Genomic DNA, 22,921 nt, shown 5'->3' on the forward strand with positions numbered 1-22,921 from the left:
TGATAGTACTCTAGACAGATCCAGATCACTACGTGCATCTGTTCAGTACTTCATGTACAATTTGTATTCAAGTTTCATCGTCGCCATTTGCTTTGTTTATTGATTGTTCTTTCAATGATAAAAGGCTTGGTTCATTGCATGGACACTAAGCTGCTGCCTTTTGCTCTGTTTATTGATTGTTCTTTCAGTCATAAAAGGCTTGGTTCATTGCATGGACACCAAGCTGCTCCCGTGTCGCGACATTCAGTTCAAGACATTTGTTGTACTTCTACTTTTCTTAAGTTTTAACAGGAAACTGACAATAAAGGGATCGTAGATATTCAGAATAGGAGCAACTTTTGAAGATCACTAAAGCTGATTAGGTTTGTGTGTTTGTCGTGCAGTAACTGAGTGCAATGCAATAGAAACACTCATTAAGCAGGTTTCGGTTTCATTCAGTTGTTTGACAAGTACGATGCTAGTAACATCAGTTGATTTACAGTTGCATTTGTAGACAATAACAACCTGATTGAACATTGATCAGGAAAAAACTGACTTGTATAACTTAGCTAATGAGCTATTAGCCGTCCAAAGCTGAGCCCTTCTTTCTACTGAACCTCACAATCAGGTTAGACTTGCTCAGGAGTCAGGACTATGGACCTAATAGGCATATGATGGGAAACCAATATGACAATTTGAGAGGGCTGTAAATTATCTCAAGTCAGCTATTCCAATGGGCTCAGAACAAACAAAATGACAGAAAGAAGATACATAAACACTGCAAGTCAAATGCAACAGTCCCTAGTCAAATGCCCAGAACAAACAAAATGACCTGAATCCCGCCCCAATCCTCCATATCCAAACAAACCCGAGTACATCAGAAAAACTGGCATAGGACCAAATATGGTTATTGGTTTATCCGGGAAAAAAAAATGTACCCAACAGTTACCTTCAAATGGTTGTTCAAAAATACATGGATTGTTTTAATGTAATATCACTGTTGGATAAACATCAACATCTGCAATTTCTATGGTCAGATCATTGCACTTCCAAATATCACAGTCATGACAAAGCAAGACAGCAAACAACTGCAGACATTACAGAAACTTTCATGTGAAACAGTTAGTCAATTAGTTTTGAAATGTAGCATTTATGATAATGTTCAGTTTTGAAACAAAATATAATCAGCTTTGTTTCAATACATCAGCCAGTGCCTTTACTTTGTTTGTTCCCCTTTCTCAAAAATGTATTTCACTCTGTTCATACTGAGTGGATGCAGATAAGAACACATTCCTTATTGGTGTTATTACCCATAACATTTTAATTGTTTGCATGCATATAAGGAAGAATTAAGAAACAATTACAGAACTAATGCCAATACCTAAACATACACAATTTTCAGTGGGCTAAACAAAAGACAGAGATCCACTCCTTGTACCAGAGTACTCACAACACTTGACCAATTAAGCTTACAAGCATAGGCTCTGAGTTCTGAAAGGTGTTCTCTTGCCTCTTGAGTTCTGTCTTTGCATGAGGGAGCGCAAGGGAGGAGGCCATCTAACCACACGGCAGATGCATGGAAGCATGGTAGCACCTAGGATCTTCGCTCACAGTTCAGTGATTCACATTTTACTCATGGTGTCGACAATTTTAGCACAAGACCTCTGCTGCAATTGGAAACTCAAAACGTAGCATCATCAGTCCAAACCACGACACTGTGGTGATGATGCCAGTACAAGAAGTCATCCTTTCCAAATGAGGTCGATGCCTGTTCCAGAATCAAGCTTCCCAAGTTGATTCTATTCCTCACTCAATGTAGAGTGATTCAACACCTGAGTCCTCCCCACTATCGGCTCCATCAGCGTCAACACTCTTTTTCCGGCCAGCTCCAACCCCAAGAAACCCATCCCTCAATTCAGCACCACCACGGCGACCGCCACCAAGCTGATCCCATTCACGACCCATGCTGGTGAACATCCTGTCCAAGTTCGCCTTCTGTGGGCTGATCATGAGCAGCTCCTCCAGCTTCCGTCTTGCCTCATATATCTCATTCGGCCCAACAAGTTCCCCTTTGTAGTACGCCTCCCTGAGGAACACCGTGTGCAGCTTCCCCTGATTTCCCCTCGTGGATATGTAAAATATGCCCTGGTACTTAAGTAAGAACTCCTTGATCTTCTTGGGCACGCCGAGCGCATCGCGGAACAGCGCAAGGCGCTCCAGTGTGGTGCGCTTCTCAACGGTGAGCGAGAGCAGCTCATGGACGGCAGCTACCGCACGCTTCTCCATGCGGCGTTGTGCCTCAAGTGAGCGCAGATCATGGCCGGAGACGTCTGCGTAGGGTGACGCGTAGGGGAGGCGCTGCCATTTCCAGACGGCGATCCGGAAGTACTTGCCGATCTTGAACCCTGGTGGGAAACGGATGGGGAACGCGAAACGCGCATCCTCCTCGCCGGAGCCGGGGGCGCGGTGCTCGCGGTAGTGGCGCTCCCGGGATCGCTCGACGGCGGCGATGGTGAGGTCGGGTGGGTCGGTGGGGGAGGGCAGGAACTCGACGAAGCCGTCAGGGGTGAGGCGGAAGAGGGTGGGGTGGGGCAGGATGACGGAGTCGGCGAAGTCGTCTGGGAGGCCAAGGTCGCGGCGGAGGAGGCGGATGTGCTCGAGGCGGAGGCGGTGGTGCGGGGGCGCGAGGAGGAGGAGCTTGCGGAGGCGGAGAACGGAAGAGGCGGGGAGCGCGGCGGCGATGGCTTCGGCCTCGAGGCGGAGCACCGCGGCGGCGCGCGGGGTGAGGCGGGCGTGGAGCATGCGGTGGACGGGGTGGAGGAAGAGGTGGAATGCGTGCGGGTGGCGCAGGAGGAAGTGGCCGGCGTCGAGGGGCGCGAGGCGGAGCTGGCGGCGCGCGAGGGCCCCGAGGCGGGAGAAGGGGACGGACACGGCGCCGCTACCGCCGCCGCCTCGGCAGGCTGCGGTGGGGGCGGCGGCGTAGAGGAGGAGGGAGTGGAGGGCGAGGAAGCGGCGGACGCGCTTCTGGACCTCCATGATGCCATCGAAGGCGTGGTCGCGGACGCGCTGCTGCTTCTGAGGGATGGAGGTGGACTTTGAGGAATACGGTGCCGCCGTGGCCCCCACCGGTGCAGCCGCACGCGGCGGCGGCGGCGGCGGCCGGAGGGCAGCGATGCGGTGGAGCATCGAGAGACTTGGGAGGGGTTGTTGTTGGTGAGGGCGAGTTTATTGGGTTGGGTCAGGCCTCTTAGGTGGGCCTATTTTGTTTTGGGCTGGTTTGGAGACAATGTGTGACTTGGGCTGGTCGGATTAAAATTTGAAACGCAAATTTACGGCCCGCCGGTTAACCACGGAGTTTTTTATTTATATATATTTTTAAATCTAAAATTTGCTAATATATGCTTTGAAAAATTACAAATTTATGTTCCTGTCGGCCGGAGGAGCTACCGCCCGAGTCGCCCAGTCAAAGGGCCGTGATGTCGCGCTATGTAGAATTGTCGCCTATTGAACGGGTGATATGTATTGAGTCATATCCATGCTGACGAACCATGTAAACCTGTCACTCGTTGAACGGGTAACATGTTCTTATCGCTCGTTGAACATGAAATAGAGTATAGGTGTGTAAATTTTTTAAATGGACACATATATTTGCAAATTCTAGAATTAAAAATATATAAATAAAAAAGATTGTTAACCACGCATGGTTTATTTGGGCTAACCACCCGGATTTATACTTGGCCTTAGTTTGTTTCCAATTTTTGGTAATTTTGATGTCCATTTCCTTACCAAAGCCAATTCATGAGCACCCGTGTTATTTGCCAAACTTTAACAAGATTTTTTTATTACAATGATGACGTACGCTCACACAATTGTATAATTCCTCTTGAATGAATGGCATGCCATTCACTACTCATGCCAAGGAATTATGCAAATGAAAGGGATGGACATAGCCTATCTTTTTTAAGGGAAATGGATTATATTAGATTTTGAGAAAAGTACGATCCCCCTTTACATCAAGAATTCTAGAAGTCAAGCGAATTTTAAAAAATTACATCCATATCCTTCACTCATCTTCTCTATCTTTGATTTCTTCCATCACCCATTGCATATCTTCGTTGGACTGAAGTAAGATAGAATATCGAAGGCGAAGTCAAATCCTCCACCAAATCGAACAACCTTAAATATTGGAATCGCTGCAAGTGTCTCAAATCCAAAGCTGAGACATATCTAAAGTTGTGAAGGAGTATCAGCAATTGAATAGTCAGATGTGATTGAGGAAGAACAAATCCAACACCACCATCTTAGATCCACAAAAGAAGGTAACCCGAAAACACCTTCCACCACCGCTGCCGATGAGCTCCGCCCCCACGATAGAAGATACATGGATTTTTCACTCCCTTGGTGTGTATCTCGTGCAGCTAGATGGGAGACTGAAGACATTGAGAAGGAGCAGCCGAGAAACGATGCCATTGTGTTGCAAAGTGCGGTAACGGCCATCAAAAGTAAAGCGATGAATGGGTCCACAGGACAGCTTGCCCTGTGGAAATGATTGGGCGTTGGGACGTCGTCAGGCCGACTGCCATGTGGATGGTTCATGAGTGGACGGTCTGTACAAGCTGCCACTGCCATGCGGATGCCATGTACACCACTCACATCACAAGGGCGCCAGCTGCTACTCCTAGCCAGAGCAATTTCACAACGTGATCGACACTTGCGTGCCAGCTGCATAGCGCATACTGAGCCGAGGTGAAAGAAAGAGAGTGAGAGCTGAGAGGTCACTGCTCGTCCAGTTGGCCTTCCGTGCCGGCATTGTGCTCACACAGCTACTACGCACACGAGTAATCGTTATCGAGCACGAAACAAGCACGCGATCGAATGCTGCGATGCAAGGTCACTGGCAGCCTCACATGCTGATGCCGGCGAACAGAGCGACAGTGCAGAAGGGTAGTTCCAGAGATCGACCACACGACGATGCAGCGCAACGAGCAGCCATGGATGGTTAGGCTAGGTCGATGCGACAAGGGCGTTCGTGCAGCGTACGTGGCCGTCCCACGCGACGCCGACGCGACGGCGCATGGTTCCGCCAGCCGGGCAGCACGCACCGACGCCGCCGTCGTCAGGGCGCCATGGCCGCAAGTTACTACTGCAGCCGCATCAAGTTGGGCTGGCACATTACCCATACCCGGTCTCGTGCCTGCCGTACCGGAGCAGAGGAAGCTACGGAAGCCGATGACGACGGGAGCGAGAGGCGTACGAACGCCAGGCGCAACACCTGACCCAGCGACGACGCACCACCTCAACGCGCTCTCTCGCCCACCTCACGGTGCCCACACGCTTCGCACCTCATCCTCTCAGCGCGCGGAGAGGAGCTGCCGCGCTCGGTCTCGGCTTCGTCTCCCTTCCTCCTCACGCGGCGCGGAGCAGTTACGCCACCCCACCGGACAGCAATGCCTCACCGCCCGGTGGTCCCAGTCCCAGGGCCCGCTCACGGGCCCCGCGCGCCAGCCTGACGGCGTCCCACCCACCGCTGGCCCTAACGGCGCTGTCGCGGTGTCCCCAGCCGCAGGCCACACCATTTAATTTCTCTCCCCTCCACGCTTCCAACGGCAGCGTGACCACTTCAGCTTCCCCTTGGCTTTCACTCCACTGAAGCAGGCCAAAAGGAGGAGGAGGCAGGCGAGAGGAAGAAGCCATGGCGAGCAACGGCGATGGGAAGGGCCGCGTGGCGGCGGGGTACGGGTACGGGTACGGCGGGTACGAGGGGCCGGACGAGCGGAAGTGGTGGCCGTGGCTCGTGCCCACCGTGATCGTGGCCTGCATCGCGGTGTTCGTCGTGGAGATGTACGAGAACAACTGCCCCAAGCACGGGAGCGCGCTCGGCGACTGCGTCGCCGGGTTCCTGCGCCGATTCTCCTTCCAACCGCTCCGAGAGAACCCGCTCCTCGGGCCGTCGTCCTCCACGTATGTTGTCGCAGTACAAGCTAAGCTTTGTTTTGCCGACTCGTGCCAAATAGTACTCGAATTGTGTGGGGGGAGATTGGAGAATTTCGGGTGTTTATTTTGCGTTTGGGATCTTGAGGTTTGATAGCTATGGTACTAGTAACAGTTGCCGTTCGAAGCTTGTACTCGAGGAGAGTCAAGTCAGGGTCTTTTGCTTCTAAACTTGAATTGCCTTTTCCTTGCGTTAAGTCCTTTTCACCTTTAATTTGATGGTCTGCGACGCATGGAATTTTGATGTGATGGTGACAATTCAGATCTCTGTCGCGGCTAGCTTGAACTGATCTAAAAGTTTGCAATTTCGATGTTTTTGTCCAATCAACTCCATAATTTCAGTTCCCCGGCAGTTCGTCTATATCCAAGGCTTTATCTCCACACACTGAAAATTCCTTAGATTTTATCAATTCGTGGTTCTTTTGTACCACAATCACTGAGGCAATAAGCAACGATGTTCTTTATGGCTACTGTTAGTTTTGGCACTTATGTCGGAATATAGGTGGTAACTGGGTGATAATGCTATGTTGCACGCGTAGGATCCTGTATTCTAGTACTATTATCTTTCGTATTCTATTCTAGATGGAATCATCGGACCTGCTTTGACTTGTGTAAGTGTTTGTTTTACCTCTGGCCAGAACAAGATAAGATAATAGCACATTCTGAACTTACCAGTTCGACCGTATTTGCATGCCTGCTTATGTACTAGGATTGCTGCTCAGTGACCACAAACTATGTGTTTTGTCGTTGTGAATTTCATCTAGATTGTATTTCCTCTGTAAGATAGTGTAGGATCTATGAGATGATCGTATTAACACTAGTCTTTTTGTTTGCCAGTATGGGGAAAATGGGAGCTCTTGACTGGAACAAAATTGTTCATCAGCACCAAGGGTGGCGCCTTATTAGCTGTATCTGGCTCCATGCTGGCCTAATCCATTTGATTGTGAACATGCTAAGTTTGCTGTTTATTGGAATCCGCCTTGAACAACAATTTGGATTTGGTAAGCTTATGCCAGTGCCGAATCATTGTAATTGTAACTTCTACGATATGATTTCTAATCTGTCCACAATTTGTTTGAAGTTTTTTTTTAATTCTTTTCTTAGTATTCCAATGTAGACCCAACCATTAATTTTCAGTTAAATGCTTTAATTTTTGCATTTGTTACTCATAACCATTTTATACTGACACTAGTTTTCTTGCTTGCAAGTTCGCATTGGTGCAATATACCTAATATCTGGTTTTGGCGGCAGCGTGTTGTCTGCACTATTCCTACGGAACAAATACATCTCCGTTGGTGCCTCTGGAGCTTTATTTGGTCTGCTTGGATCCATGCTTTCTGAGCTACTCATGAACTGGACTATTTATTCCAACAAGGCCAGTAACAGAGATAGATATCACGTATATTTTATTCTATTCAGCTGCTTGATAATCATTTTGTTTATCTACTTAATTGCTCTTGCAGGCAGCAGCCATAATAACTCTCCTGTTTATTATTGCGCTCAACTTAGTTATCGGGATGCTACCTCATGCGGACAACTTTGCTCATATTGGTGGATTCACGACGGGTTTCCTTTTGGGTTTTGTTTTGTTGGCAAGGCCTCAATTTGGTTGGATGGAACGCCATGAGTTGCCACAGACTAGTCAGCCTCCCAAATACAAAGCATACCAATATGTTTTGTGGGTTGTGGCGCTAGTCTTGCTATTGGTCGGGTAAGTGAATCCGTCAGAATGTGGTTTGGCATATTTGTTGTTGTCTTTGTTTTATTGGTTCAATCATAATGGGGAAAATGTTGGTGCAAAATATGCGTGATTCTGGACTAATGCTGAGCACATTTTAGATGAGCTACTGAGCTTATATATTTGTTTTTCGCGAACGAGCTTATATATTTGTTTCTATGCAAACTTGGAATGGAACTCAAATCAAAAGACATGTGCTGCAGGTTCGTGATTTCACTGGTGATGCTTTTCAAGGGAAAGAATGGGAACGATGGCTGTCACTGGTGCCACTACCTGAACTGCGTGCCAACATCGAAGTGGAAGTGCAACACCTAGGCAACTCATTTTGCAGTTAATTTTTCTGCAAAACATGTAGTGTTCAGATTCAGAAGACCATTTTTTATGCATCTATGTCTGTAGATATGGACAAGTCCTTTGTTCTTTACTGGATTGGAGTTTCCTGGTTTCTGTAAGCTAGTTTGTCGGGCGTCGTATGTTTATAACTCGAGCTTGATACTGTTTCCAATTTGTTGTTTAGATATGGACAAGTTCTTTGTTCTATCTCCATTGTTAAGATGACAAATCCTTTATGGCCTCTGGTTCTGCCGTTTAATAATATAATCAAATGTCTTACACCGAACAGACAAAGCCGTCCTAGCTCAGTGGTAGAGCGCGTGGCTTTTAACCACGTGGTCGTGGGTTCGATCCCCACGGACGGCGTTGTACTTTCAAAATTTTTGGCACCTCTTTTCAGTTTTACTTTAGCTAAAATCCCTGCGACACCGAGGAGACGGCAGTGACGAATGCCCATCATTTCATTTCTCTGGTAATTTTTGGCCTAGAATTTGATTCACAGTGATCGTTCGAGCAAAATTGAATTGAAATTTGAAAAGTTTGATCTGTAGTTTTTAATCGAGCGCGCTACGAACTGCAGAACTAGGCCGAAACGGTTGCCTTTCTCCCAGTCCCCAGCCACCCCTCGTCCCCTTCCCTCCCAATTCGAAGCGATAAAACCCCACGCGTGCGCGCGGTTCCAAGCCTGGCAGTTGTTGCCGTAGAATTCGCAACCCCTCCACCCCACTCCTCACGTGCCGCTTCGCCGGCAGCGGCGGCAACCGCCATGTTTCCTCCGCGGCCCCCTCTCGTCGCCGTCATCCCCGTCCTCCTCGCGCTCCTCGCGGCCGGCGGCGGCGTGGAGATCCTTTCCAAGTCCCGCCTCGAGCGCTGCGTCCGCGACTCGGGCGCCGGCGGCCGCCTCTCCTGCGACCGGAAGATCGTCCTCAACATGGCCGTCCCCAGCGGCTCCGTAAGCGACTCTAGTACTCCCTCCTCCGCAGCCGACATGTCCACTGCATCCGAGTTGTGCGTTTTGAGTGACGACCGCCTGCGTGTGTTGGATGGGGTTTCAGAGCGGAGGGGAGGCGTCGCTGGTGGCACAAGTGACGGAGGTGGAGGAGAACAACACGCAGGCGATGCAGACCATACGGGACCCCCCCGTCATCACCATAAACAAGACGGCCACGTACGCGCTCTATGCCCTCACCTACATCAGGGTAAACCCTTCGCTCTTGCTCTCTATCAGGTGTATTTGTAGTGACAATGATGCTGTATAGGGCATACTCTATGTGTGCTTTGATAAAATAATTAGTTTATTCCATCCTTTGTGCCTCTGAAATGTTGGGTTTGGATGTGCACAATTTTGTGCGTAGACAGGTTTTGGATCAGGGAATCGGACTTATTTTCTTTGTTTTGGTATTCGAGCAGAACATACTATTTCCAAGCTTTTAGCTATGTCGTCCTGAATCTGTGTCTGTTCCACCAGCTTCCGCCTCTATCGTTGAAACGTTCCGCAAATGTCATGTAGGTTTTGGTATGGGCTCACCTTTAGGGAGAGTGGGATACTTCACATGGTACCAGGTTTGGAGATAGATTAGAGAATTTCCGAAATGTTCTAAGCTACATAATTTTCAGACTACCATTCAATATATTTGATATCACTTGATGGGACATGGTCTCAGGAACTGAGGTGGTCATTGTGCCTGGAGTTGTGATAACAGTCTCATTTGTTTGCGGAGTTTTCATGTGCATTTGCTCCATGGTTTTGGTTCAGATTGTTGTGAAGAAATTTATTCTTTGTCAAAACAGTATAACCCATAGTGTTATTCAAGCCCTTCTCTGTTGGTCTCTTCAGGATGTTGCTTACAAACCTGAGGAACAGTTTGTTAAGACACGCAAATGTGAGCCAGATGCCGGTGCTGAAATTGTTAAATCTTGTGAAAGGTAAGATATTTCGTGATTCCAATTGATGAATCACCATTACCACTTATTTTCCAGTTAGTAGATCATCACAATCACATTTGTTTTCATTTAGCACAATTTCATGAACTGTCAAAGTGTGTGATGGCCACTTTCTTAAAGATTTTTTTGGTTGGCCGTTTGGTAGATCCTTGTACTCTTTTGGTCATATCTATTGACTGTTTTCAGTGGACTCCTTAATTTATTCAACATTTTCAATGTTGTATATATGCTAACGATGCTTTTACCATGACTATTGTTAGGTTGTGGGATGCGAATGGTCATATAATGGAGCACACAGAGGTGAGAAACTTTTACCTGTATTCTTATTATCTCAGTATATAGTATTAAGCCTCCTATGCTGCATGGTTGAGGATATCCTTCTTTACTCTAAAATTGACTCCTAATTTAGCATCCACACTATGCCATGTGCCCATGTTACCTCTAAAACTACCAGCCCTCTGATCAAATTCAAATCGAATGTTAAGCATCAGATCTTAAATACTTAAGAGATATTTTAGTTAGTCACATTTTGGTTGAAATGGTTAAAGTTAGTTAAAACTTAGAAATATCTTTTCATGATTAGTGGTAAGGATAATTTAAGCGCTCCGCGGCAAAGCATGGGAGATATGCTAGTATTGACTAAAACAAAGGCACATATGTTGACATGCTTGTGTAATGGATTCACTTGCATACTCGTTGATATTGATTTGTTTGTGTAATTACTTTTACATCTGGATATAATTTAAGATCTCCTCATGATATTCACCTTTTCCTCTACATTGGCATGCACTAGCCTGTTTGCTGTCCATGTGGTCCTCAGCACCGTGTACCTTCATCTTGTGGAAACTTTTGTAAGTTTAGAAATAATGTTTTTGTATGCTCATGCTTTTTCAGTACACTACCTGAAATATCTTTCACACTCATCTTTTTTGTAGTTGATAAAATGGTCAAAGGAAAAGCTAACACGGCTCATTGTCTACGATTCCCTGGTGATTGGTACGGCATTATTGTGATGTAATTTTATTTAATATTATATTGTAACCATCAGCTGAATAATTCCTTGACACAGTCTACTGTGTTTACCAAACTAAAAGGTTAATGTCTTGGTTATGACTTTTGGACTTGTCTATGTCAATTGGTAAATTGTCTGAACTTGGCTAGAGGCTACATTCTTACTACACAATATATAATATGTTATGTTATCAGCTATGATCTTATTTATTTTTTCCCCATGCACCATCATGGAAGTAGTCCCTTCATATTTCAAAACCTACTTTACTTCCTTTGATGTAGGGGTTTACTTTCTCTCACTTTAAACTTATAGACTCTTCACAACTTCTCAGGGTTTCCTTAATTATTTGTTCAGGCCCTATTTGAGTAAATATGTGTATCTCTTTTGCTTTACTTTCTTATGAACAGGTTCCATGTTTTCGGGATAGGGGCAAGGTCTCTTGGGTTCAGCATCAGAGTACAAGTGAAGAAAGGCTCTTCTGTATCGGTATGATTGGTAATTCTGCAATAGGGCCTCCAACTAGTTGTACTTGAGGACCCTCGAATAAATTATCAAATGAATTGCTACTGCCAATTCTTGTTCGCTTAAGTAATCATACCCATGATCTGGACTCAAGGAAATTTGGTAACCTCGGTGTACTATAACTCTATTAATTTTGTTGATGTTTGAGATTGTTTTCCTTTTTAGAAACTAAGATTTTGAATATTTATGTTTATTTATCAAACAAAAGTTTGTTTGGAGGGCTTTCTTTTTCCTACTCATATCTGCAACCGTATTATGATAGATTTCTGGTATGCCACTCACTTTAGAAGTGTTTTTATAATTTTTTACCAATTACACTTCAGGAGGTTGTTGTTGGTCCAGAGAATAGAACTGTTGTTTCTGGAGACAACTTTCTGAGAGTAAATCTTGTTGGTGATTTTGTTGGTTATACAAGTATCCCATCATTTGAGGACTTCTATCTTGTGACTCCACGGAAGGTACATCATTAAATTATAATAGGCGCCTTGACACTATCGATATGTATGCAATATTCTATTATGCGACTTTAAAACATTCTTTTAATGTATCATGTTGAAGGGTGCTGGTAGTGGTCAGCCTCAGATCCTTGGGGATGAATATTCCAAGTGGATGCTGTTGGAGAGAGTTCGTTTTACATTAGAAGGTCTTGAATGCAACAAGATTGGTGTTGGTTATGAGGCTTACCAAAACCAACCTAACTTCTGTTCATCACCATTTTGGAGCTGCTTGTACAATCAGCTTTGGAACTTTTGGGAGGTAATTAATGTAACCAGACCTTTCCGAAGGCCCCTATTTTTTTCTTTTTCTTTGTACCAATGTGGGAAATTCTGTTGTATCTATTTACTAAATTATTATATGTTCGGGTCTTGAAAAACTGTCACCATTTGTTTCAGGCTGATAAAAATCGGATAAACAGGAACCAACAGCCCCAATATGTTGTCGAGGGAAGGTTTCAAAGGATCAATCAACATCCGGTTCTATTTCCATCAGTTGCTTCTCTTATCTTATTCTCATTTGCCAACTTTGGATAAAGCTTTTGATACACCCACCCCCCCTACAGAGTGCAGGTGTTCATACTTTTTCTGTGGGAGTCACAGAAGTTCTTAATACCAATTTGCTGATAGAGCTGAGTGCTGACGATATAGAATACGTCTATCAGAGGTAGTAATGATATTTATGCATTTTGATTTAGCAAGTACATCTGGGTTCATATTTCTAGACCACCCTACTTTAAAAACCAGATACTATTCCAAATAATGGCTGGCACTTTATTACTCTTGTGTTTCATACTTTCATCTCAAGTCCTGCTACAGAGTACATGCACATTTTTACGTTCTTTATCAAATTAAGAGCATGTCTGATGTATTGCGCTTATCAGGAGTCCAGGGAAGATAATTAGCATTAACATTCCTACATTTGAAGCCTTAAGTCAAGTTGGTACTGCGAAGGTCACAACTAAGAATATTGGTAAATTGGAGGCTTCGTACAGCTTGACGGTATGCATCTAGTCATGAAATTTACACCTTTGTTTCCCATGATGTTATCAACTATTCTTTTCCCTGGTACTAGAATTATAAGGACCTAATCATCTTGCAATATTAGTCGTGCATCCTATCAGTGATCCTTATTCTTTTTTATGGTTTAATGATGTCAAGATCCCAGTGCTACGCTTGCTGAGGTCAAAGTAGTAGATGGGCTCCTCTGCAAACATTGGTATTCTTGAAATTTAACCAGTGGTTTTCTCCTTTTGTAGTTCGATTGCTTAAGTGGCATCAGTTACGTGGAGGTATGTTTACTATCATCTACATATTTGGTGCTTCTGTATATATTCTTGGTTGCCAGACTAAAGTTCTTCAACATGTTATTAGTCCAATCTTGTAAATGTAGAATGCCATTCTATATAATCAATAAGCTGCCTGGCTATTCTGGACATTTTATTCATACTTTATCAAGTTTTATGCCTCATTTTACTGTTTTTTGTCCATTAGCATACTTGCCTGTTCCGTTTATCTTCTCATTCGATTCATTCTCCTGAAGTTTTCCCAATGTCTTTTTCAGGAGCAGTTCTTTATCATGAAACCTGATGAAGTGATTATACGATCATTTTATTTGCGTCCATCAACAAATCAAGCAGAAAAATATCGATGTGCAGGTGGGCTTGTAATTGTAGTAGAGCTTAATGTCAGTTGTGCCGTCAATGTTCCCGTATTAGGACTTAACATGGCATTCCTCTATGCTCCATTTCAGCTATTCTGAAGGCATCAGATTTTAATGAAGTTGACAGAGCAGAATGCCAATTCTCTACTACAGCTACAGTTCTGGATAATGGAACACAGGTTCTGAAAAGTTTATGCTTTCTTAATGATTCTGCTGGAATGCATTAGCTTTGTTTCTGCTACAGTAAGCTCATTAAAGTACACTATTTCAAATTTGCAAACAGTGTTAAATGTTAATCTCTATGCTCCTTTGCCTAAAGAAATCTCTCTGATCCATTTCTTTAAATGCTTTCATGATATCGTATCGTACATCTTCAGGCAGCGTGATTATTATGTGTGAATAAGCAACTCAGCCACACTATTTTCCCCTTCATTGAGATATCTTTCAGAGTGCCCTGAACAATTCAATCCATTCATTTTTGCCGCAAAGTTTCGATGCCTTTTTTTTACCGTGACAAAATAGGTGATAAATACATGCTTACTTGCCTTCAAAGCTCTGTAGATCGGTTCATCGAATGACCACAAGAAGGGTGGCATCAGGGGTTTCTTTGAAGCCATTAAAGCCTTTTGGTGCACGCTCTGGGATTATGTGATCGACTTCTTTACTGGCAGATCGTGCAGGTACTTCAATTCCTTCCAGGTTGCTCATTATCTCTGACATGTTTTTTGTCGGGTCTGACCAATTCCCGTGAACTGTATATATTTTTATTGCATTTTCTGACCCTGACCTTATCGCCTTGGAGCAGGACCAAATGTTCGAGCTTTTTCGACTTCAGTTGCCATATTCGGTACATATGTATCGGCTGGACCGTAATGTTTGGCCTGCTACTTGCCATAGTACCCGCAGGTACATACCCCTTCACCGTTTCATTGTCAAATGCTTGAACTGCATGACTTTGCCTGTGCTCAAGCAAACCAAAAAAAATCCATTTGGCTTGCAGTTGCAGTGCTCCTGTGGCTTCTGCATCAGAAAGGCTTATTCGATCCGCTGTACGACTGGTGGGAGGACCTGTTGGGGCTAGAGTCGCACGACCGCGTGCACCCGAGGCACAAGAGAGGCCGCTACAGTCACTCCCACCGCCACGGCGACCACCTCCGCAGGCACCGCGCGCACCAGAGGCACAAGAGCGGGCCCGACCACCACCACCACCACCACCACCACGTCCTGCACAGGCACGGCGCGCAGCAGCCCGACCCGGCGGTGGCGGAAGGCCACCGGCACAGGCACGACGCGGCGCTCGGCGTTCAGCACAGGGAAGTGGGGCACAAGCACCGGCACAGCAAGGCGGTGGCCGCGGCGCTGCACTGGGACGGGCCAAGCTGGGTGCGCGGGACGGAGGACGCCGTGCCCGTGGAGTACAGGGACCGGGGGCGCCACGAGAGGCACGCCGCGCACGGGCAGCACGACCACGGGCACCACCACTCCTGGGAGGTGTAAGAATTTCGTTGTGAAGGCCATCAGTTGTAGCCTTGTAGGGTCTGTGACTGTGAGCAAGTGAATTTCGTTGTGAAAGCCGTCAGTTGTAGCCTTGTAGGGTCTGTGACTGTGAGCAAGTTTCATTGACGTTTACTTTCTACTTAAGCCGAGTGGCTCATCAAAATATTCTTGAGTGGAATGGACCTTGAGGGAGACGACCAGGAAGTGGCATCTGTTATGGCGTGCTAGACTGGGCAGGCTTGCTTGCACTAGACGGACCGGTGAGATGTCTGCCTCTCAATCCGGATGTCTTTCTGACGCAAAAACGAGACAGTGGGACGAGGTTTGTAGTGATCTTCTAGAAAGACTTTTAAGCAGCTGTTTAAATCCCCGTACTTTGTTCGTCACAGCCGGATCCAGGAGAGGGCTTAGCCAGGGCAAAGCTCGCTCAAATTCTTGTTTTTGGTGAACTTAGATTTTTTTTCTTCATAAAGTTACAAAGTCTCTTCTTGATAGCAGTTTTTAGACTGTATCCGCTCATATTTAGTGGATTTGCTTTTGCTCAATTTTTAGATTGTATCCACTCATATTCTTCGTGTTAGCAGTTTTGCAAGCGATGGACCTGTAAGATAAAAGGCTGCATAAAGCATTGGCGAACAGAGGACTAAAATATATCCGGGTTAGCGGAACAAGGATAACAGAACACATCTTACGAGCCGATCCTTTGGTCGTTTTGGACTTACCGACGAAGTAGGTAACTAATATTTGAGAGAGAGAGAAGAAACAGGTCAGCTTCAATTAAGTAAAAGACTCTCCAGCAAAGATAAAGGAGATCAAGGGATAAGCTTTGTATTGAATAAAAGGTACAAGAGTTGCGAGTGTTATGCATTAGACTATCATATGATGTAGATATAATAAACATAAAGAAAGGCCATATATTAATTGAATAAATACAAAGTTGATAAACTTGATGAATACACATCAATGTCATTTCTAAGGATATCTTCTTACTCCATAAAAGATGCAAATCTACGTTCCCATTGAACGAAAAACCATTAGAGGTGACTATCTTTTTTTTTCTTCTCTCAAAGACAACATCTTACCGTCGAACCAAGATGGAGGGATTGAAATATGCATGCATTGAATGGAAAAACTTTTATCAAATTAGCATTAACAACGTTCCAAAAGATCTTATAGTATAGTAGATCAAAGGAAAACAAAAGACATAGGACAATTATTTTTAAATAATGATAGGAAAGCTGGCTTTCACGTAGGCGGTGTCTAGGTTCGAGCGCGGACGCGGGGGTGCTCGACGGGCCTTCTCTACTAATTGAACCAGCGCTTGGTCCCGCTCTACAATTTCTACCTTAGATTTTTTAGAAACTGTAATGATCTGTTTGTTTCAGTTATAAATTATGAATATCAATTTATAGATTATAAACTGTAAAAAATTGAATTTTTGAAGGTTGGAATGTAAAAGATAAATTATATAATTTACAGAAGCGGATAGAAGACGAATTGTTAGATTGTTACTACAATTCAGCATTTACAATCCAATATATTTGTTTCGACTTATAATCTGCAATATACAAGCTGAAACAAACATGGACTCATGAGAAAAGTTATGCACTATTTACGACTGTTGTGTTGCACTACGCTATGTAACCTAGTTAGAGAATCTACAAAGTCTCCCAATCTCATTTCTTATAGTTAAATTTAGAAATTTTCACATTAAAACTTAGCTCCAACAGCTTCCTAATTTCACTCCTAATATTTATCAAACGTCCAAAATCATCCCTCTCACTAGTTGTTTGTGGGGAGCGCCTCTCACTCCCAAAACACCTGATCACCCTTTCACCACCTCGTTCGCCTGCCCTTGCTATGATCTCGGCCTTCGCTTGCCGAGAACTCGGCCTCCACCCCTGCTCAATGAAGACAAGTAGCTCGTACTCAACTGCATCATGTCGCTACCATCGATGGTTGATTTGATGAGCTCTGCCGTTGATGGTCAATTCGACGAGTTGGGAGGAGCTTGCAGAGGCGATGGTGCGGGACACGAGGAGGAGGAGCTTACGAAAGTAGAGGGCCTCGTCTACCGTGACCCGTCGCTCGAGCCATCCGTCTCCAACCCCGGCTGCCACGCACAAGATAGATATGACAGGCGGGATCCATCCATCATTGACAAATAAGAGGAAATATAGAGATAGGATATTGGAAGTTTATTAGAGATAAAGTAAATTTATGAAGAAAATATTATCAGAAAGGTTTCATATATAAGAATACAGAGAGTGAGTATTTATGTATCTGTTGAAGATACTCTTAGTTAGAGAATTATTTGTTATTTTTAGTACGATCTTCACGGTTACAAATCCTAAAAATATACTTCTAATTAACAATTACACAAAAAAATATAAATAAACAAGTACTTTTGAAAAGTCGCCGCAATACCAAAACGCAACTAAGAATACATTGGGTCGGCGTTGCAAAGACTTCAGCAAACTAGTCACCGCTCGGCGCCTGAGGGATCAGAATTCAGGACGCTCCTCTTCGGTTTGGCGTCTTGCTCTCCTTCACGCACCTCCTCTCCCCTATCCTCCCTCTCCCTCCTCGGCGTTGCATCGCCTCCGATTACCCTCCCGCCATGGCGAGGCCGCCGCAGGAGGCGATCGACACCTTCGTGAGCATCACGGGGGCCGACGAGGCCGTCGCCGTCCGCAAGCTCGAGGTAGCGCGCCCAAAGCCCCTTTCCTCTCTTCCTTCTGCTCAGTTCTGGCGCAGGAACCTCGCGTAATCGCTCGGCTCGTGGTGGATTTGGTCGCGTTGGATGGGGCGTTGGGTTTTGGCGTTTAATTTATGTCTTTGGGTGGGGGGGCGGATGGGGGTTGGGGTTTGGGTGTGTGATGCGAGTGTGCGACGCCATAGGGGTGTGGTGCGCCCGATTTGTTTCAGTACTTAAATTACATGGCTTGTTGAATCCGTGAAGGCGCTAGCGAATGCTGGAATTGTTGTGCAGTTATGGAATGGAATTACGACATCAAAGTTCAATTTTTGCCCCTCGACTAAAAAAGGGCCAATTTGGCCACAGGGCATCCGATTCAATCAACATTGTTTGCATGATCTGGTTCGATTTGCTGTTCCTGTTCCAAATGAATTGCTTGGCTCATTGTGAACCTGGGCTTGTAGCATTTGCAGAAATTTCTCCTACATGTTTACGTTGGAGTGTTCTACAGCTGAATCGGAGTTTACACAGGCAGATATTTCACAGTTACGTCTCCAATAGGCCTGTTGAGTGTTGGCTGCACTTGGCATCATACTATCATCTAATGTGCTCAATCTGATCTTAGGATGGAACACACAAAACAGTTTGCTATCTTGTTGTTCCTATGGTTTTCTTTTTCAGAAGTCTAGCTAATGCTTATCCTATATATATTGCCCCCAAAGTGGTAGTTAAACTGCAACATATTTTTTGCCTTTGTTGTCATCTACCTATCATCTAGTCATAGTGGCTAACTGACAAATGTAACGCAGGAACATGGTGGCGACCTTAATCAGGCCATCAATTCACATTTCAATGAAGGAGACAACACATTGTACGTGTGTTCCAATTTTTCCAACCATTTTCACTTTGGATCTCAAAGTTTACTCTTGATACCCACACTGTACAGATTAATGATACATTGGTGTTTTACAGGAACAGAATCAATCAAAACGCTCTTCCTGCTAGTTGTGATGATATGGTGGATCTGGATGGACCACTTGATAATACATTTCAAAGATCTTTCCCTGAAACTTCCTGGAACCCTTTTGCGCTAATGGATCCAAATTTCCAGCAACAATTTTTGGATAGAATTGGCTCCACTGATAGTTTCAGTCGTGGACCGCTAGTTTCACACCCTAGAGAGGTGAGAGAGATACCTATCGAAGTTAACGATAGCAACCCTCAAACAGGTCTATCTGGTCAGGCCCTTGTTATTGAGGATGTTACTGGACATGAGTCTTCACATGGCCCTGAAGTTCACGAAACTATCATAATTGATGATGAGGATGACGGGTTGTCATCTGCACCATCTGCTCCTCATTCTAATATCCCTACCAATACATCACGGTTAAATCCTTCTGTGTCAACTGCTCCTCCATTGGTTCATGTTAATGACTACGATGATGACATAGAAGAGGAAATGATTAGGGCAGTGATTGAAGCTTCAAAGAAAGATGCCGAAGGACTGGAAAATGTAAACTCTCTCTCTCTCTCTCCATTCTTTTTCTACAACATGCTTTTGTAAATCTTGGTTTATGATGTGCTTTCTCTAATTTTTTGATAATTGTCAGATAGTAGAGCAAGGAAGTGACCAACATCCAGAGGGAGTAAACTTGGGAGATCATTCTTCTGATGAATCAGACATGGGAGCTGTGGATGGAACAGTTGGAAGGTGAATATTAACTTTTACTACGCAGCTCTTTACTCAGGCTACCGTACTACAGCATCACTTAATTCCTTATACGTGCCATTTCCTTTTGGAGGCAAGGACTAGCTTCAGGAAAGGCTGGGACATCTAGGCAACCGATAGATGAGGAGAGCTTCCAAGAGGAGACCGAAGATGTAGAAGAACAACCGTTAGTTAGACGTCGTTCTAGGCGTGCTCCTTCTGGGAATACTGAGTTAGCACAACCAGTAGACCCGGGTGCTAGCGCTACATTAAATGTTCAGCCTCAGAGTAACTTGAACGATCGCCAGTATAATGGAGATGATTTCCCATCTGAGGTATTATAATCTTTGAACCCAATCTCCACTATGACATTGGACAGTATTTACTCCATTTCTCACATCGTTCTTTTGGAAAAAGTGGGGTGGCATTTCTTCTGAGGAACATGATGAAGCTGTTATGCTTGAGGCTGCAATGTTTGGTGGAGTTCCTGAAGGACCAACATATCCATTCTCCATGCCTTCTCACAGAAGCTCAACTCATTACCCCCCAGTGCATTCTCCATCACCAGCATTAACCGAACAACGTTTATTACGGGAACAGCAGGTTTGAGGTCTAAGCTTTACCCATTTATTTTTTAATTGCCACAATATCAGGTAATGACTATTTATTAAGTTTGATTTACAGGATGATGAGTACCTTGCATCACTCCAAGCCGATCAAGAAAAAGAGTTAAAGGCCTTTCAGGAGGCTGAGCTCCGTCGCCTGGAAGAAACTGCTGCGAGAGAAGCTACTCTTGAAAAACAGAAGCAAGAGGAGGAGGAAAGGTGTAAAAAGCAACGTGAGGAAGAGGTAACTTTCTGTTACATATAATTTGGAACTTGAATGGAGTTAGGCCATAATCTTTAATATTTGAATGTTAAATAACTAACATCAGTTCATCAGTATGGGCATATGGAACTTGATGCTCTTGTTTTCTTCTTTTCTGAAATTGGTTTAAGTTTAGTTGGTGAGTTACTCGTCAGATTAATATCCTAAGTTTAGTTGGGATTGTAAGCAATGTAGACTGTAGTGCAGATGATCTGGTCTTTTTTTTAATTTACAAAAAAAGTCGTGTTTGAGCAAGATCCATATTTGTCTTGGATATAGAATACAAGCTGGCAACAGTGTCCTTTCCAGGATACTTTATGACAACTGGCCACTTCGCTTCTCCAATTTCACTGAGGCTTACTTGATCTGTATCTCACTGTTTATCCTATCTTTTTTTACTGGATATCTGCTTCACTGTTTGTTATGCTGACCCTGATTTTGTATGCAAATAGGAGCTAGAGTCCAATCTCGCATCCAAGCAAGCATCATTGCCGTTGGAACCACCTCCAGACAATGAAGGTGCTGTGACACTTGTAGTTCGCATGCCTGATGGTAGTCGACAGGGACGTCGCTTTCTAAAATCTGATAAACTTCAGGTAAACGATGTTAAGTTGCCGGAGTCCAGAACAAAAGCATTCATCAGACTTGCTTTTTCCTTTTTCATCTTCTTTTGTTTTTGACAGACATTAATTCTTGCTTTTGGCTTCCTGGTTTACTTGCAGTTCCTATTTGATTTCTTAGACATTGGCCGGACTTGCAAGCCAGGAACCTACAGATTGGTAATTCTGTACCGTTGTTATAATTAAATTTCATATATACACTCATAAAAATGAAATTATGTCAGTTTGCTATTTCCTTCATAAACCAGTTAAAATTACTGTATTCATGAGTCATGTCATGCTTTGTGACTTTGGAGCGATTGCTCATGCGAGCTTCTGTAGCATAAAGCGTAAGGTAATTTGACAAAGTTGCATGAATTAAAGGGATAGATTAGCCATGCCAACATGGCACTTGATGCCCCTATATTTGTTGCCTATTTTTTATTCTTCTGTCACTGAGGTACTTCTAATTAACGGCAATGAATTCATCAATTTTTGTAAATGTTCACTGTGGAACATGTTAATCGAGAGCCGTACAAGCCAACACCGGATAGTGTTTTTGCTGCCCCTTTGGCTGCTATGAGCTCTTAGGGGATAACATTTTTATTATGGTGCAATATTGGGCATTGCCTCTGGAACTTCATCCAGGTATATTCCAGTTGTAGCTGTCTAGCAGTTCTAGTTTTGTTCGAGAGATGTGCATTTCTTTTCTAGGTCTAAGCAACGTAAAAAGTAGCTAGTCTGATCTCTCATTATTAAGGAATTGAGCCTAGCTCAGTTGGTTGAGGGTGTAGATATACGCCTAGATCACTCAGGTTTGAGTCTTCTTCGACGCGAATTTGGATGTTTATTTTTTCTTATTTATAATGCCACCTAATTCCTGCTAGGACGGTCAAGGTTTTTTTCTTTCTTTCTGATCTTTCATCATTGCTACCGGGGCTTCTTGCAGAATAGTATAGATTGGAAGGCTAGTGGGCTACGTAGAGGTGCAAAACTTGAAACTGGTAGTTTCCCGGTGGTATTCTGGCAAAATAGTATAAATTTGGGTTGCTATTGGTATTCTTTTTTCATTGTGTTCCGTAAACCATCTATAGTCATATACAATTATATTGCTATGATAGGTAAACAGCCAGCTACCATTGGATTGAGAATCCCTGATGCAAATTTCAATTCTATGTAACTAAGAAATGTGGACGCGTTATTTTGTAGTGATTTTTTATGGCGCTTTTTTCATTCTTCCGGTTAATTCGTGCGATCTTCCGGTTAATTTTTATCATCTGTATCATTCAGGTAAGGTCATACCCAAGGCGTACTTTTACCAACAGTGAAGGTGACGTATCATTCAGTGACCTTGGCCTAACAAGCAAGCAGGAAGTCCTATTTCTAGAACAGATTACAGGATAGCGGATAAGTGTTGGTCATGGTTAGAGATACCATCTGGACTTGGAGATTTTACGTTTTATACTTCTGCCTTTTATCGGTAAGAAATTCATCCAGGATATGTATACATTATACAATGTGACACCTTACACCTGTGCGTGATCATTCGTTTTAGAGAGTAACGATGGGAAACGATGATGAACGCCGCTGTGCAAAGTTGATCCATATATTGTTGGTTTCCGTTTGCGCCGTGTGAACGATGATGCCTCTTGCTCAAAGGAGATCCTCCGTTGAGCCTCAGGCCCCTGCCGCCGGCTGCATCCCTCCAGGGTCCATCTTGACATTTCAGTGGTTCGGAATGAGATTAAAAATAGGACTTTATTATTAAATATAAATAGTTCAGATCTAATTTTTTCAGTTTGCTTTTGGGCTGATATATACAGTATATATACATATGTGGCCTCTGTGTTTTGGGGGCCGGGCCGGCTGCCCCGCT

The 22,921-nt window shown here is 44.2% G+C and overlaps 4 protein-coding genes and 1 non-coding gene across 9 annotated transcripts; 4 read left to right on the plus strand and 1 right to left on the minus strand.

Moving 5' to 3' along the window:
• Positions 1-1,253: 1,253 nt before the first annotated feature.
• On the minus strand, positions 1,254-3,326 carry LOC133897702 (protein ROOT PRIMORDIUM DEFECTIVE 1-like). Its single transcript, XM_062338507.1, has one exon. The coding sequence runs from the start codon at positions 3,163-3,165 to the stop codon at positions 1,786-1,788; it is 1,380 nt and encodes a 459-aa protein (XP_062194491.1). The 5' UTR covers positions 3,166-3,326; the 3' UTR covers positions 1,254-1,785.
• A 2,344-nt stretch (positions 3,327-5,670) lies between these two features.
• LOC133896705 (RHOMBOID-like protein 2) lies at positions 5,671-8,248 on the plus strand. The gene is made up of 5 exons (XM_062337302.1): positions 5,671-5,940; positions 6,808-6,971; positions 7,179-7,349; positions 7,438-7,681; positions 7,912-8,248. The coding sequence occupies exons 1-5, from the start codon at positions 5,672-5,674 to the stop codon at positions 8,021-8,023; spliced, it is 960 nt and encodes a 319-aa protein (XP_062193286.1). The 5' UTR covers position 5,671; the 3' UTR covers positions 8,024-8,248.
• An 87-nt stretch (positions 8,249-8,335) lies between these two features.
• TRNAK-UUU (transfer RNA lysine (anticodon UUU)) lies at positions 8,336-8,407 on the plus strand. The gene has a single exon. It is a non-coding gene; the product is annotated as a tRNA-Lys (tRNA).
• LOC133896704 (protein HAPLESS 2-B-like) lies at positions 8,350-15,724 on the plus strand. 5 transcript variants are annotated; one of them, XM_062337298.1, is made up of 19 exons: positions 8,350-8,513; positions 8,593-8,993; positions 9,097-9,240; positions 9,879-9,967; positions 10,246-10,285; positions 10,779-10,836; positions 10,921-10,981; positions 11,405-11,483; positions 11,843-11,977; positions 12,078-12,275; positions 12,413-12,508; positions 12,580-12,680; positions 12,898-13,015; positions 13,273-13,305; positions 13,578-13,671; positions 13,767-13,855; positions 14,238-14,375; positions 14,482-14,582; positions 14,677-15,724. In XM_062337298.1, the coding sequence occupies exons 2-19, from the start codon at positions 8,808-8,810 to the stop codon at positions 15,185-15,187; spliced, it is 2,271 nt and encodes a 756-aa protein (XP_062193282.1). In that variant the 5' UTR covers positions 8,350-8,513; positions 8,593-8,807; the 3' UTR covers positions 15,188-15,724. The 5 variants fall into 5 exon arrangements, with proteins under 5 accessions (XP_062193282.1, XP_062193281.1, XP_062193284.1 ...); XM_062337297.1 differs by having other exon boundaries at positions 8,622-8,993; XM_062337300.1 differs by having other exon boundaries at positions 8,350-8,993; positions 14,238-14,356.
• Positions 15,725-17,643: 1,919 nt separating this feature from the next.
• On the plus strand, positions 17,644-22,671 carry LOC133897204 (plant UBX domain-containing protein 8-like). The gene is made up of 10 exons (XM_062337845.1): positions 17,644-17,877; positions 18,681-18,742; positions 18,844-19,384; positions 19,482-19,582; positions 19,674-19,914; positions 19,997-20,182; positions 20,264-20,428; positions 20,899-21,042; positions 21,169-21,225; positions 22,336-22,671. The coding sequence occupies exons 1-10, from the start codon at positions 17,794-17,796 to the stop codon at positions 22,447-22,449; spliced, it is 1,695 nt and encodes a 564-aa protein (XP_062193829.1). The 5' UTR covers positions 17,644-17,793; the 3' UTR covers positions 22,450-22,671.
• The last annotated feature ends 250 nt before the right edge of the window (positions 22,672-22,921 follow it).

Source organism: Phragmites australis, chromosome 17 (genome assembly GCF_958298935.1).
Source record: "Phragmites australis chromosome 17, lpPhrAust1.1, whole genome shotgun sequence".
Lineage (NCBI taxonomy): Eukaryota > Viridiplantae > Streptophyta > Magnoliopsida > Poales > Poaceae > Phragmites > Phragmites australis.

Bases quoted from the DNA above. Each gene is read 5' to 3' on its own strand.
- LOC133897702 (XM_062338507.1), bottom strand. From the start codon at position 3,165: ATGCTCCACCGCATCGCTGCCCTCCGGCCGCCGCCGCCGCCGCCGCGT.
- LOC133896705 (XM_062337302.1), top strand. From the start codon at position 5,672: ATGGCGAGCAACGGCGATGGGAAGGGCCGCGTGGCGGCGGGGTACGGG. The intron at 7,350-7,437 runs GTAACAGAGATA...TCTTGCAGGCAG, and splicing joins TATTTATTCCAACAAGGCCA to CAGCCATAATAACTCTCCTG. The intron at 7,682-7,911 runs GTAAGTGAATCC...CATGTGCTGCAG, and splicing joins CTAGTCTTGCTATTGGTCGG to GTTCGTGATTTCACTGGTGA.
- LOC133896704 (XM_062337298.1), top strand. From the start codon at position 8,808: ATGTTTCCTCCGCGGCCCCCTCTCGTCGCCGTCATCCCCGTCCTCCTC. The intron at 10,286-10,778 runs GTGAGAAACTTT...GGCATGCACTAG, and splicing joins ATATAATGGAGCACACAGAG to CCTGTTTGCTGTCCATGTGG. The intron at 10,837-10,920 runs GTAAGTTTAGAA...TCTTTTTTGTAG, and splicing joins TTCATCTTGTGGAAACTTTT to TTGATAAAATGGTCAAAGGA.
- LOC133897204 (XM_062337845.1), top strand. From the start codon at position 17,794: ATGGCGAGGCCGCCGCAGGAGGCGATCGACACCTTCGTGAGCATCACG. The intron at 19,583-19,673 runs GTGAATATTAAC...TTCCTTTTGGAG, and splicing joins GTGGATGGAACAGTTGGAAG to GCAAGGACTAGCTTCAGGAA. The intron at 19,915-19,996 runs GTATTATAATCT...TTTTGGAAAAAG, and splicing joins GAGATGATTTCCCATCTGAG to TGGGGTGGCATTTCTTCTGA.